At 40.3% G+C, this 16,090-nt stretch overlaps 1 protein-coding gene across 1 annotated transcript; it reads right to left on the bottom strand.

The window, feature by feature from the left end:
* Window positions 1-2,673: 2,673 nt before the first annotated feature.
* On the bottom strand, window positions 2,674-11,434 carry LOC117445945 (tetraspanin-33). Its single transcript, XM_034081899.2, has 8 exons — window positions 11,360-11,434; window positions 7,316-7,373; window positions 6,677-6,801; window positions 6,476-6,550; window positions 5,993-6,088; window positions 5,783-5,911; window positions 5,192-5,353; window positions 2,674-3,105 (listed from the first exon to the last, which is right to left on the bottom strand). The coding sequence occupies exons 1-8, from the start codon at window positions 11,414-11,416 to the stop codon at window positions 2,950-2,952; spliced, it is 858 nt and encodes a 285-aa protein (XP_033937790.1). The 5' UTR covers window positions 11,417-11,434; the 3' UTR covers window positions 2,674-2,949.
* Window positions 11,435-16,090: the final 4,656 nt, after the last annotated feature.

Genomic DNA, 16,090 nt, shown 5'->3' with positions numbered 1-16,090 from the left:
TGTCTATAAGGCTTAGAGTTACATTTTGCAATCATGCTTTAGCAACCATGTCTTTATTATGATCACTTGTTTTCTCTGTGATTACGACAACTCTGGAGAAATGGAACTGCTGGGGAACAACCCCTACTTTGAAAAGTGCACGGCCAATCAGAAGGACAGAGCTGCCATCCACCTGGACACCTGAGGTGCTGGAGAAAGCAAGCCTGAACAGCGCTCAGGAACATCATGCACCCAAACCTCGGCTGACTGCAGCACAGACGTATGAGTGTAGACGTGGAGAGCTCATCACTGCTGTCACTTCAGCCTTACATACTTTTACTTCTAACATTTTCTTTATTTTAAATACTGTCTAGACTTAATCTACAACTTTTCTCATATTATTTAATCTACTTTGTGGTTGTTTATATTTATCCATATGTTATCTTTCACTTTTTTGTGTTTTAGGTTTACAATTAAATTTTTGCTGTCCTTTCTTGTCAGAGATATTTAATTATTATCGCTTGCTTATGTTTGATTCCCCAAAATTATTATCACCACACACCTGCTTCTCTATACTTGCTGCATATAATTGATTGATACATTTTATTTTCAAACAAGTAAAATAAGAATTTACAAAAAAAAAAAAATGTTGCAGTGCATAGTCATGTAAGAGAAATCAAAACAAAAAAATTACATTTACAACAACAGCATTAGCAACATAAAAAGTGTATCTAATCTAGTGTTCGAAAAGGAGTGACACGAAGTATAATTTATGTAACCTCACCCCCTTGTCCCTAAATGATTTATTTATAATCTATAATCTGCAATAATTATAATTTGTATGCATTATTATTGTTATTATTATTAATCTGCTTTACCTGTTGATTGACCTATATACATATACACATATACATACACTGATATACATATATGCACACATACATATACACACCTACATACTCACACATATACACATAGTAGTAATCAAAATAAACAACTTCATAAACCCACTTTTGCTGATATTTGTTTTACTGTTGTTGTTGTTGTTAAATGACATGATTATTCTCATAATAGAAGACATAAGACATGAAGCTGCAGAGAGATGATGGACATATTCTTACCTCTACTTTGTGATTACATGAAAACACTCAATATAATTAAAATACTACTTGATAAATACTTTGTGTATTGCATTTACTGAGGTCTTAACCATACAACATTTCACTTACACCTGTTTACATGCTACTCTGACAAAAATAATTCCCACTTTGGTTCGAAGAGAGTATCATTTTCATCTACATACAATCTCCTAAATAATCCCTGCTCATTACTGCCACCTGCTGACTAACCCATAGTAGCACATATAATACCCATTTTAAATAACACTGCCAAACGATGTTAATAAACTGTGAGGGGACAATACAGTTGCATTGTATCGTAAATAATGCTCTTCCTGATTTAGGGGAATTACATTGTGTGGAAGACGATTTCTGGAAAAACTAAATCATGCTATCTATAGCAATTCATTGATGGTAATGTCATTATTACTAATAATATTGTGTTATTTACAACAGTTAATACACAATTTACGGTGTACGGTGGCCCTGAAGTGCAAGACACCACAGCATTTCACAACAACATTTCACATTGGACGGAACGGGTATTCCTTTAGGGAGAACACTTCTTGTTTATGATTGGACAGAGCCAGCTAGAGAAGCACTGCTGTGATTGGTTGTTTTTGCTGCCAGTCACTAAATGACGCTTCGTGATTGGTCAACGCCCGACAGCGCAATTTGTCCCTACCGGTCCCTCCCAACACATCAGCCGTTAGCACACACTCAGAGCTCACAGCTCCTCATATCTGTTCAGAAACTGGACAAAAGTTAAATATGTACAAACCACAGACTGTCTGTGTCATGGAGAATACAGTCGCTGCTTTATTTATGTCTGTATGACGTTGTTGTGAGTGTGGACGGAGCAGCTACAGGTTAGTTTAGCCTGATGGATCCGCTTCCATTCTGAAAACACGCATTTTAAAAGCTTTTCGCCTGCCGTCTTGTCTGCACACTTGTTAAAGCGTTAATTCATGGTTTTTACTAACCGGTATCAGTATGTAGTTACTTCGGCATCACTTTGAAACGTGTATTACAATTAAATCACTGTCAAATATGTTCATTTTGTTGTAGTATCTCCCATAGAATTTACATGGAGATAAGCCCCGCCCCCTTTCCAGCGCGTCTTGTTTGAATGACAGGAGCAAACACAGCTGACAGCCGCGGTGAAACTCGAGCGATCAGAGCGATGTGAATATTGGGTGGTCTACCATAGTATTTACATGGAGATAAGCCCCTTAAAAACCATGAATTAATAAAGCATTAATTCTGTGTTTACTCCTGTCATTCAATCAAGACGCTGGCGGGGCGTATCTCCATGTAAATCCTATCGGAATCGGATCGATCAGGCTAAAGAGATGCTGTTTGAGAAACCAATGTGAGTTTGGAACATTGAACAATGTAAATCTATTCTAGTAGACCTCAACAATGGAATTATGATCAGTAGAAATGGCCATGACATGGGACCTTTAAGACACACAGTCACATCACTGAGAGTCTGAGGAATAACTACATCAAGCTTTATTCTCACAATGATTAATAAACATGTACATTTATATACATACAAAAATACACAGTGATTTAAATGTTTTGTACTGGGTGTACATTTTGAATAATCTACAAGGAACAGCTTTTCATAGTATCCAAATATTTCTAATACTTTTCACATTATGTTGATAACAAAACTGACTTTCTCTTTAAATCACTTACTTGTATATAAGAGAGGTGACCTGAAGTGGTTTGACATGAGGCATCCACAAGGCATGGAAGCTGTTCACCCACTGGAGAGCCTCTGACACTCTCCTAACATGACAAACTAGATAATCACAGTGGCAATATCAGATATGTTTCCATCCCATCACTCACTCACATCATCGTCATTGAAGTCTGCAAAAGCGGGATACCAGTAGCTGTCCTTTCTTTCTGACCTCCTTCTGGGTGCATCTTCGTTCTTTAGTTGTTGGACTTTCTTTATCCAGGAGATTTGACCGGCAGCCAAGCCGATCATGCAGACCTGCCGGAAAGAACAAAGACAGTTTAGAATCTGATCAGGATGATTCTATCTTAAGTCCCTGTGTCCACATTCCGGAATATCGGCTTCCCCTCCAATGTGTACAGTGACATGACATGGACTCTTCACTGAGGACCTGACATGGACTCTTCACTGAGGACCTGACATGGACTCTTCACTGAGGACCTGACATGGACTCATCACTGAGGACCTGACATGGACTCATCACTGAGGACCTGACATGGACTCATCACTGAGGACCTGACATGGACTCTTCACACCACCACCATCACCAACACAGCTGGACAGCGGCTCTTCTTCCTCCGCAGGCTGAGGAGGTTCAACATGGACTCCAGGATACTCTGTAACTTCTACAGGTGCTCCATAGAGAGGATCCTGACCTTCAGGTGCTCCATAGAGAGGATCCTGACCTTCAGGTGCTCCATAGAGAGGATCCTGACCTTCAGGTGCTCCATAGAGAGGATCCTGACGTTCAGGTGCTCCATAGAGAGGATCCTCACCTTCTACAGGTGCTCCATAGAGAGGATCCTGACCTTCAGGTGCTCCATAGAGAGCATCCTGACCTTCTACAGGTGCTCCATAGAGAGCATCCTGACCTTCTACAGGTGCTCCATAGAGAGGATCCTGACCTTCTACAGGTGCTCCATAGAGAGGATCCTGACCTTCTACAGGTGCTCCATAGAGAGGATCCCGACCTTCTACAGGTGCTCCATAGAGAGGATCCTGACCTTCTACAGGTGCTCCATAGAGAGGATCCTGACCTTCTACAAGTGCACCATAGAGAGGATCCTGACCTTCTACAGGTGCTCCATAGAGAGGATCCTGACCTTCTACAAGTGCTCCATAGAGAGGATCCTGACCTTCTACAGGTGCTCCATAGAGAGGATCCTGACCTTCAGGTGCTCCATAGAGAGGATCCTGACCTTCTACAGGTGCTCCATAGAGAGGACCCTGACCTTCTACAGGTGCTCCATAGAGAGCATCCTGACCTTCAGGTGCTCCATAGAGAGGATCCTGACCTTCAGGTGCTCCATAGAGAGGATCCCGACCTTCTACAAGTGCACCATAGAGAGCATCCTGACCTTCCACAAGTGCTCCATAGAGAGGACCCTGACCTTCTACAAGTGCTCCATAGAGAGGACCCTGACCTTCTACAGGTGCTCCATAGAGAGGATCCTGACCTTCTACAAGTGCTCCATAGAGAGGACCCTGACCTTCTACAGGTGCTCCATAGAGAGCATCCTGACCCTCTACAAGTGCTCCATAGAGAGGATCCTTCTACAAGTGCTCCATAGAGAGGACCCTGACCTTCTACAGGTGCTCCATAGAGAGGATCCTTCTACAAGTGCTCCATAGAGAGGATCCTGACCTTCTACAAGTGCTCCATAGAGAGGATCATTCTACAAGTGCTCCATAAAGAGGACCCTGACCTTCTACAGGTGCTCCATAGAGAGGATCCTTCTACAAGTGCTCCATAGAGAGGATCCTGACCTTCTACAGGTGCACCATAGAGAGGATCCTGACCTTCTACAGGTGCTCCATAGAGAGGATCCTGACCTTCTACAGGTGCTCCATAGAGAGCATCCTGACCTTCTTCAGGTGCACCATAGAGAGGATCCTGACCTTCTACAGGTGCTCCATAGAGAGGACCCTGACCTTCTACAGGTGCTCCATAGAGAGCATCCTGACTGGCTGCATCACGGCCTGGTACGGCAGCTGCACCTCAACCATACAACTCTACAGAGGTGGTGAAAGCTGCACAGCACATCACCAGGACGGAGCTGCCCTCCATGGAGGACCTCTACTCCCAGCGACTCAGGAAGAAAGCCCTCAGGATGATCAAAGACCCCCATCACCCCTGTTCAGGACTATCAGACTAAAAACACCAGACTGCAGATGTACCAACATCTTAGTTTTTCCTACACTACATAATTACACGTAGTTGTGTGCTATGACAATAAACATCTGAATCTTCAATCTTTAAATAAAGACATTTGTTTACATGACTTCTGATGTCACAGAAAAATAAAGACTTGAAGTGTGTGAACTGGAGCTCCAGCGGTGTTACCTCGAGCAGCAGCAGGCCAGACGTCAGACCGGCCACCAGCAGCAGATTGGTTTTGGTCCACAGCGCGATCCCCTGCAAGCAGCCGATGGTGAAGACATCCTGACCGGCTGAGGACTCCTCCAGCTGCTGCACCCCGTAACCACACATCGTGTTCAGCACCGTCTGCAGCAGGGAACAGCACACACTTTGGATTTGAGAGGGTTGGTTAAGGTATTTGACATTTATTTATATATTTCAAGCTTGAATATTTTTCTTAGCAACTAAGATTTGTTAGAAAATGTTTTGAACTTTAGTTCAGAATTTATTTAAAATTGGGCTTATTAACACATGAGTACTGTGTAATATATGTTTACATATTTAAGAAGCACCATTAAAGACTCAGTATCTAAGTATCATGTGTGGGCCATATTCCATTGTACTTTTAGAATTAGCTGCGGGCCAATTAAAAATGGACCACGGGCCGTACAGACCTTTTCTATTATGATTTTTGGTTGCAGGAGCTGGCGAAAATTAAAATGAGCCAAACTCCAGGCATGAAAAGGTCCCTTTGTGAACCTGTCGGGGACCGTACAGACAGACAGTGGTTCTGACCTGGTTCTGTAAACCAACGCAGCAGGAGAAGGGAACTCCACAGGCCTCCAGACTAGGGTTTGTGTCCAAACACTCAAAGTAGACGTTACGAGACCAGTCCTTGTAGCTCTCAACTCCACAGCAACGAAACTGCAAACACATCAAACTCTTTCTCCCAGGAACCAGATGTAAAGGCCTCGTGCTGCTTCTCAGTCATCCATCCTTCCTTACCTTCTTCTGGATAAAGTCGATGGCGTTCTCCAGGTCCCGGTCCTCCCTGTAACGGACGATGGCCTTCATCATCAGCCTCTCCGTCCTCTCCATCACCTGAATATTAACATCAAGTTACTTAAGTCAATCCATGGATATCTATAATCAGATATCTGCACATGATGCAGGATCTGTACTAAACTTTGTTTTCCTTTGCGGACTGAAATCATCGTAGCTGATCGTAGCTGCAGTAACTCGGATAAGAAACAAAATAGAGGTGTTCGCTTTATTGGATGTGTTTTCAAACATTATTCTCAGTTCTGTGAGAAAACAAACCCACAGAAAAGTCTACGGATTGCTAGTTGTGATCTTATTATTATATTATATTTGTTGTCCAATCAGAGCAGTGTTATATTAAATCAGAGCAGTGTTATATTAAATCAGAGCAGTGTTATATTAAATCAGAGCAGTGTTATATTAAATCAGAGCAGTGTTATATATTACCATGTCAGTGAAGAGGTATCCGACCACCCCAGCAGCGATCTGCAGGAGGAGGACAGCTACCAGAATCCCAAGAAACTACCGGAACAAAGAAGAGATGACCTGGAAACAACTCAGCAGCACTGACTTGCAGAATAAACATCACAATAATCAAACGTTGACATATGACACTGAAACGTACAGTGATCAGCTGATCAATCATACCATCTTCAGAAGGCAGGTGGTGTTACGCAGCGCTCCAAAACACCCCAAGAACGTGATGAGAAACATCGCCGAGCCAACAACGATCAACAGCAGAGCTGGATCTAATGTCAGGGTGTCAACCACATCTACACACACACACACGCACGCACGCACACACACACACACACACACACACACACACACACACACACACACACACACACACACACACGCACACACACACGCACGCACACTTAAAACAGTGAGTAATGGTTAAAACATGTCTGATTAAATTTTCTGACTCAGCTACAGGAATGTTATCAGCATCATAGTTTTGTAACCTTGAACACACACACTCACACACTCTGAAAAGACAAAGAAACAAACACACATATTAAAGACCTATTCCTTCTGTATGCAATCAAGTCAGTGTCCTGAAAGCCCACCTTCATTTGTTTTCTAAGATGTCTCTTCAATAATCCAAAAGTAAACAGGGGGCAAAGATCATTATCAAACCACGGTTCACAAAAGTCTTTTTACCTTTGTGAACCGTCACACTTTGTAAAATGGGGTTTGGCATTAAAGACGACCCAGGTTTTTAGGATAAGGGTAAGGTTATCAGTTTCTCACAAATAGTACAATTTATTAATTTTAACTGACCTTTCTCCTTGGCGATCTTGCCGTAGATTCCAACTGCTGCGAGGATGGCACTCACCACCTGCAGTCAGAGAGAGTTGAGTGTTGTGACGCTCCTAGGCTCCTTCAGCGTCATAAAGGGACGCAAATAGCTTTCAACTGATTGAAATGTATTCCCATCTGCGGCGGGATTTGACGCTCATGGAAGCACGGCATTCGTTTATGTCGGCTGCCCTTAAAGGCAATGTGAGTGTCCATTCCCATTGGATAACGGAGAATTGTACACCCGGAAGTAAGTATTCCCCTTACTGTCGATTGATTTTACAGTGATATCTGCACTACTCATCGAATAAAAAACACCAGATTATCCTTGTTAATTACACAACATTGATTGGTTTAAATTGTGTGCAATGCTTTTGTATTTTTCCCCTTCGATTCGGAGAAACAAATATTTTTTCGGAGTAAAGGATGGCAGAAGACACTACACTACCCAGAATCCCCAGCTATCGTTTAGGACTACACCATGTGCTCTGTTTGACAAACCCCGTTTTTTTCACCATTCATTCCAATGGCTGGCGTCTATGTCACGTGATCTTCAAATTTCTCCCTGCAAAAAAACAAAACATGGCCGAACTTCGTTTTATTCTCGGTGGAAAATGCCTATTTTAAAGTTAGTTTGGCCATTAAAATGCGTTTTGATGTCATTTGATGCGAGAAATATGAGTTGTTATTTCAGATTATCTGTGCAGTGGATGTACATGATCTTTAGTCTGCTAGTTATTACGAAGATTACTTCAGGAAATTGCGTCCATAGAACGTTTTCATTGTTACCAAGGTGGTTGCTAGGGACGCTGCTATCGATATTATTTCTGTTATGTTGTGTAACTGTTTAATGGTGTTATCTTTATTGCTACCCCCTTCCCCGTCAATGTATAGTGTTGGTCCACAGCGCAAATGTATTAGTTTAACAAAATCCGCATCTAAAGATACGTTATTTCCCCCTGTGCAATTCCAGTCTCACATCTCACAGCACATCGTCATTAACAAATACCGGAAACAGACCGAAAACATTTAAAAAAAAAAGAATAATACTTTATTCCGAGTGTGCTTGCTTTTCTCTTTGAAAGTCATCACATAACGGCATTGTAATACACGGTTCGGCTGCATTAAATATTACATATCTGCCGTAGTTCTCTATTTATAGAGCCCTGATGAGAAGACTTCTAGACAAACATGAGGAACTGCCGCCAACACTGAAAATGTGACGTGGATCATAAATATATCAGCAATTAAACAACATCTTACATTTCTTTTCACACAATACGTCTCCTTGCAGTATCATCACTAATTCAGCTGACTTTTATATTTGATCCAATTGGTAGATAGGCTGTATTTACACCATAACGGTGCACAGCTGATATAAAGGGACACCTAGTGGTTAAAGCATGTTATTGAATTTCATTATTTTTATTATTAGATATTAATAGGATCCCTATAAAGTATATTCATTACTCGTTATTCTCTACTAATAGTTAATTAAAGACTGTATATAATGACTATTTTTCACATCCTTTTCAAGATTTCAATTTTTTCTAAGGTTTATTGACTTGATCATATTCACAAACGGTGTAGTTATGCATTGAATGAAAAACTTGGGTTGCAGGTTCCTTAACAGTGCATTACAAGACATCTATCAATATTTGTGCATACCTCCAGCAATGTTAACTATGTTGAAGCACTTATTTTAACTGATATTATACATAATGTATTATACTCTTATAAGATGTATGTAGATATTTCATCTCCGGCCTTGTCAGGTATTGAACAATCAATAAATAAAGAACACAGAATTGTTAAATATAAAACACAGAATGTGTGTGATTATACTAAATTATGTAAATAAACACCACTGCATATTTACAACTGTTACACATGCTGATGTAACGCAAATGTTTCCAACTTGGGATCAATAAAGTATATATTATCTTAAGCTGACCGATGGCTACTGCCATATTTGCAACATTTGCCTCTGAACCTTGACAAGTGCATGTTTCAGGCTTATCAATTAATATAATGTAATGTTATCAATTAACAACAGGGGTCACAAACATAAGACCAGCTGTTAAATAAAGCTCTGCTGACCTTAGCTGGCATGTGGGTATATATATTAATGCTGTCCATTATGGGCACAAGCAATTTTCACCCATTTATATGTATTACATTTGAGTATTTCCTATCCCCTAAACCTCTAGGGATGTACACAGTTTAATAATGGCCACTTCTTATTATGGGAAATACGAAAACGTCTTTTAAAACTACAACTCCCAGTAGAGACGTGCCATAGAAAGAGAACATGTTGCGAAACACAATAGCCAGCATGTGTAGTTCTGGGGACGGGGTGGGCCCGTTCAAATCCAGTTTTGGACAGTCTGCCGTGGTTCCATCCCATTTCAAGTGCTGTTCGACGCTCGGCGTAACACTCTGAGCACACTCTCCAATCACAGAGCTTGAGGACTATCACGGGGTTTGTCAAGCGAAGCGGAGAGAATACGTACTTCCCGGTGTACTATTCTCTAAAGCAAATGAGAAAATAACGTAGGCTATCTATGCCACAATTTTAGAGGCGGATTTTGTTAAACTAATACGTTTGCGCTGTGGACCAACACTATACATTGACGGGGAAGGGGGTAGCAATAAAGATAACACCATTAAACAGTTACACAACATAACAGAAATAATATCGATAGCAGCGTCCCTAGCAACAAGTAACAAGTAGTTAATAATAATAAAAGACATTAAGAAAAAGGCATTTTAAACCGTCATTAAAAAGCAACACAATCTACCTGCATTGCATTACTCTAAACGTGTAATAACGTGCTTTAACCAGTAGGTGGTTTGGGTGAAAAGCTGTCAAGTTTACAGTGTTAACAAAATAAAATATACTGCTGTTTCTGGTTTAGTTTACGACGGATATATTTAGTTATTGTTTTGATATTTGTAACACAAAAGCGATGGAAAAAACCCACAGCAACACAGAAATGATGGTCTTAACATGACCCAGCGGTCTAGCAGTTAATAAAAAACAATAATATCAAAACAAAATATTACTACTAACTTTATTGTGAAATTCAAACTGAACGGTAAAAGAATAGTTTCCGGTCTATTCTGAGCCCGATCTCTGTAGATAAATAAAAATAAAGAACTACGACAGATGTGTAATATTTAATGCAGCCAAACCATTTATTACAATGCATTCATGTGATGACTTTCAAAGAGTAAAGCAAGCACTGCTGAATAAAGTATGATTTTATCTTTTACGAAACGTTTTTTTTCATATGGAATGCAGTTGGAGGTCAACCAATCACAGAGCTTGAGAACTAATCACGGGGTTTGTCAAACAGAGCACATGGTATAGTCCTAAACGATAGCTGGGGATTCTGGGTAGTGTAGTGTCTTCTGCCATCCTTTACTCCGAAAACATATTTGTTTCTCCGAATCGAAGTGGAAAAATACAAAAGCATTGCACACAATTTAAACCAATCAATGTTGTGTAATTAACAAGGATACTCTGGTGTTTTTTATTCGATGAGTAGTGCAGATATCACTGTAAAATCAATCGACAGTAAGGGGAATACTTACTTCCGGGTGTACAATTCTCCGTTATCCAATGGGAATGGACGCTCACATTGGGCAGCCGACACAAACGAATGCCGTGCTTCCATGAGCGTCAAATCCCGCCGCAGATGGGAATACATTGCAATCAGTTGAAAGCTATTTGTGTCCCTTTATGAAGCTGAAGGAGCCGAGGAGCGTCACAACTGCACGCCACGGACACTGATACGGACACTAATATCACTGTATGCCAAAGCATTAACATGTTGCTCTATTGTATCAAAACCAGGTCAAAAGAACAGTCTCCACATACTTTTGTCAAAAGCAAAGTGAAGTCGTCCTTTACCTATGATGCGTGTTGAAACCATATTGTACAACAGGTTTAAGAGAAAGAAACCACACTAACAAATAAGTGTTATTTTGTATTCTCAAACTGTCCCCAACAGAGAAACTCACCCAGAAGACGTAGCAGCAGATGAATAAAGTGTACTTGATGCCTCTGTATCCTCTCATTTCCTCTCAGAAGGTCTCTGTTTTACCAGACTGCGCTGAAAGTCTGTTAGAGGCTTCTTATCTGGCGGCAGAAGACGTGTGTTGACCTGCACACATTCCTGCTGTCAGCTTCATCCCCTCCACTGCTGTCGTCCTGCCATCACACTGTGGAGGAAGAGGTGGGAGTCTGTTGGCGTTACGTCACAACTGCTGCTTCAACAAAAACACTTTCCTTTAATCCAGATTTTTTTATTTCAATTGACATGATTTATGAGAACAGTTAATTTTTTGCTTGGATTAAAGCATTACACAAGTTAGGATGACACAATAAAGAACAAGGGCTTTACTTTCATTGTCGTTCCTTCACATTCTTGAGTTCTCTTACCTTAGAGGCTGCAATGTATTATCTGCATGCATATTAATATTAGCCTTGAGTTCCTTAAAGTGTTGCAACACTCAGTACAGTGCCTGTTCTATGGAACGGCCGATTGCTTTGCCTCAGGTTTAGCTTCTTATCCAAACTACCCACTCAACACTGTTTACCCAGCATGCCAATTCGGAGGTTTAACAATTACCACCAAGCCCCTCTTTATACACTACAGAGCATGTCTCACTATTAAAAAATGTACAGTACATTTTAAGAGCTGACATTTGACACAGGAATTTCTCTGCTGATCAGACATACACGGGTAAGAGGTCGATAGTATTCATGGTTGTGTAACAAATCTACTGGTTATTTTTTTGACACAAAGGTATTATCAGAAAAATGAACTAAAGTGTCACAAGTAAAGTACCCTTCCTTCCTCCATTTCTCATGTAGTACTTATGGTAGGACATTATTATATTGTTTATAATGTTGCATCATGTAGCAATTTACTGATGTAAACAGACAAAGTTGTGATGCACAAAGAATTTATGTTTGAATATATTTCTTAACTTTTTGTGATATATTTGATGGTTTAAACATTTGTACCTTATACAGCTTTAATCTTTGGTCATGCATTTTGTAAGCAAAATAAAAAATATGTAATCTGAAAAGTGGATGAAAAATACATCCTGTAGAAGTGCTGTCACGATCCTTATGTTATGTCACGTTTTTAGTTTTGTATGTCTAGTTTCAACACACTCACTCCCTAAGCGTCCAATAGCGACGTTTGGTCAGTGTCCGTGGCGTGCAGTTGTGACGCTCCTAGGCTCCTTCAGCGTCATAAAGGGACGCAAATAGCTTTCAACTGATTGCAATGTATTCCCATCTGCGGCGGGATTTGACGCTCATGGAAGCACGGCATTCGTTTGTGTCGGCTGCCCTTAAAGGCAATGTGAGCATCCATTCCCATTGGATAACGGAGAATTTTACACCCGGAAGTAAGTATTCCCCTTACTGTCGATTGATTTTACAGTGATATCTGCACTACTCATCGACTAAAAAACACCAGATTATCCTTGTTAATTACACAACATTGATTGGTTTAAATTGTGTGCAATGCTTTTGTATTTTTCCCCTTCGATTCGGAGAAACAAATATTTGTTCTGAGTAAAGGATGGCAGAAGACACTACACTACCCATAATCCCCAGCTATCGTTTGGACTACACCATGTGCTCTGTTTGACAAACCCCGTGATAGTCCTCAAGCTCTGTGATTGGAGAGTGTGCTCCGAGGGTTAAGCCGAGGCTGCAGTCGGATAGTTTAAAAATCAGCTCCTAAGTTCTAACCCTATCGTCTATTCCTTGACCTCTGAGTGAAACGTCACGGGGTTAAGGGATAGTGGATAGGAGAATTCAAAAGGACTTAGGAGAAGAGACTGCGGTACTTTAGAGAATCCGAATGCACTTTCACTATCGGACGTGTTTATGATGCGCCAGCGGACGTCATTGTGTGCGTCTGCTGCTGTGGGGAAACTATTGAAACCACAGTTTTCTATACAGCGGACTACAACATGGATGTTTAATAAGAACGACGGACTCATCTAGAGACTCTGCACCGTGCTCTGATGCTGCTGCTTTGCTTTATGAACGTGGACAACAGAGAAACATATTCTTCATGACCAAAGTTGGAATTGAAATGTGAAAGTGAAACTTATGCTCATCACCTTCTCCCTCCGGTCCACATTAATACAAATGATCCCAATACGTATGATTGTATGAACTAAAGATCTTAAAATCAATACAGATGTATTTATTATAAACGTTAGTCCTTAACATCTATCACTGTGTACATCACCATTCAAACATCTTTTAAAAGTTGAACAAACCCCACACAGCTCAGTAAAGACTGTGAGATGTTGACTTTATTTGATAATTTCAGTAAAAACTAACGTTCATATTTCTCTTTTTGAGTATAATACTGATGAACGTTCAAAACAAAGCACTTTGGCAACTTACCACCTATGTTTTAAAATGCTTAATAAGCACCGTAACTTTCATGATATCATTTCTCGGTCATAATCGGTTGGTTCCGTGAACGGCCGACTGTTGAGTGACGGCAAATGCTGCGGCTGCAAGGCATTGTGGGGCAGCATTTTTGCTTCTCCAGTCAGTTAGGGAGGTCCAGTGGTTCCTAAGCTAAAGGAAGTTTGAAACCTCCTTTCCTATCATTCTCATCATTCTAGAGAATTCGAACGGCACTTATCATGGCTGCCACTGAGGGACTTCTGGGTCATTTCACTCCTTTAGGAAGGTTCCTAAGCTAAATGGACTATTCGACTTCAGCCCGATTCTCGAACAGCACTTGAAATGGGATGGAACCACGGCAGACTGTCCAAAACTGGATTTGAACGGGTCCACCGCATCCCCCCTCCCCCACCCCGTCCCCAGAACTACACATGCTGGCTATTCTGTTTCGCAACATGTTCTCTATCTATGGCACGTCTCTACTGGGAGTTGTAGTTTTAAAATACTTTTTCGTATTTCCCATAATAATAAGAAGTTGCCAGTATTAAACTGTGTACATCCCTGGAGGTTTAGGGGACAGGAAACACTCACATTTAAAACATATAATTAATAAATGGGTGAAAATTGCTTGTGCCCATTATGGGCAGTATTAATATATATACCCACATGCCAGCTAAGGTCAGAAGAGCTTTATTTAACAGCTGGTCTTATGTTTGTGACCCCTGTGATAACATTACATTACATTATTTTAATTGATAAGCCTGAAACATGCACTTGTCAAGGTTCAGAGGCACATTTTGCAAATATGGCAGTAGCCATCGATCAGCTTAAGATAAGAAATACTTTATTGATCCCAAGTTGGAACATTTGCGTTACATCAGCATGTGTAACAGTTAAATATGCAGTGATGTTTATTTGTAAATCATTTAGTATAATCACACAAATTCTGTGTTTTATATTCAACAATTCTGTGTTCTTTATTTATTGATTGTTCAATACCTGACAAGGCCGGAGATGAAATATCTACATACATCTTATAAGAGTATACATATGTATAATATCAGTTAAAATAAGTGCTTCAACATAGTTAACATTGCTGGAGGTATGCACAAATATTGATAGATGTCTTGTAATGCACTGTTGAGGAACCTGCGACCCAAGTTTTTCATTCAGTGCAGAACTACACCACAGTTGTGTAGGCCTATATATGTCAATAAACCTTAGAACATCTTGAAATCTTGAAAGGGATGTGCAAAATAGTCATTACATACAGTCTTTAATTAACTATTAGTAGAGAATAACGAGTAATGAATATACTTTATAGGGATCGTATTAATATCTAATAATAAAAATAATTAAATTCAATAACATGCTTTAACCACCAGGTGTCCCTTTATATCAGCTGTGCACCTTTATGGTGTAAATACAGCCTATCTACCAATTGGATCAAATATAAAAGTGAGCCGAATTAGTGTTGATACTGCAAGGAGACGTATTGTGTGACAAGAAATGTAAGATGTTGTTTAATGGCTGATATATTTATGATCCACGTCACGTTTTCAGTTCGTCATGTTTGTCTAGAGGTCTTCTCATCAGGGCTCTATAAATACAGAACTACGGCAGATATGTAATATGTAATGCAGCCGAACCGTGTATTACAATGCCGTTATGTGATGACTTTCAAAGAGAAAAGCAAGCACACTCGGAATAAAGTATTATTATTATTTTTTTAAAATGTTTTCGGTCTGTTTCCGGTATTTGTTAATGACGATGTGCTCTGAGATGTGAGACTGGAATTGCACAGGGGAAAATAACGTAGGCTATCTTTAGATGCGGATTTTGTTAAACTAATACATTTGCGCTGTGGACCAACACTATACATTGACGGGGAAGGGGGTAGCAACAAAGATAACACCATTAAACAGTTACACAACATAACAGAAATAATATCGATAGCAGCGTCCCTAGCAACCACCTTGGTAACAATGAAAACGTCGCGATTTCCTGAAGTAATCTTCGTAATAACTAGCAAACTAAAGATCATGTACATCCACTGCACACATAATCTGAAATAACAACTGATATTTCTCGCATCAAATGACATCAAAAAAGCATTTTAATGGCCAAACTAACTTTAAAATAGGCATTTTCCACCGAGAATAAAACGAAGTTCGGCCATGTTTTCTTTTTCTGCAGGGAGAAATGTGAAGATCATGTGACATAGACGCCAGCCATCGGAATGAATGGTGACACAAACGGGGTTTGTCAAACAGAGCACATGGTGTAGTCCAAACGATAGCTGG

Source organism: Pseudochaenichthys georgianus, chromosome 4 (assembly GCF_902827115.2).
Source record: "Pseudochaenichthys georgianus chromosome 4, fPseGeo1.2, whole genome shotgun sequence".
In the NCBI taxonomy this organism is placed as follows: Eukaryota; Metazoa; Chordata; class Actinopteri; order Perciformes; family Channichthyidae; genus Pseudochaenichthys; species Pseudochaenichthys georgianus.
This window is presented reverse-complemented; position numbering and strand designations above follow the sequence as displayed.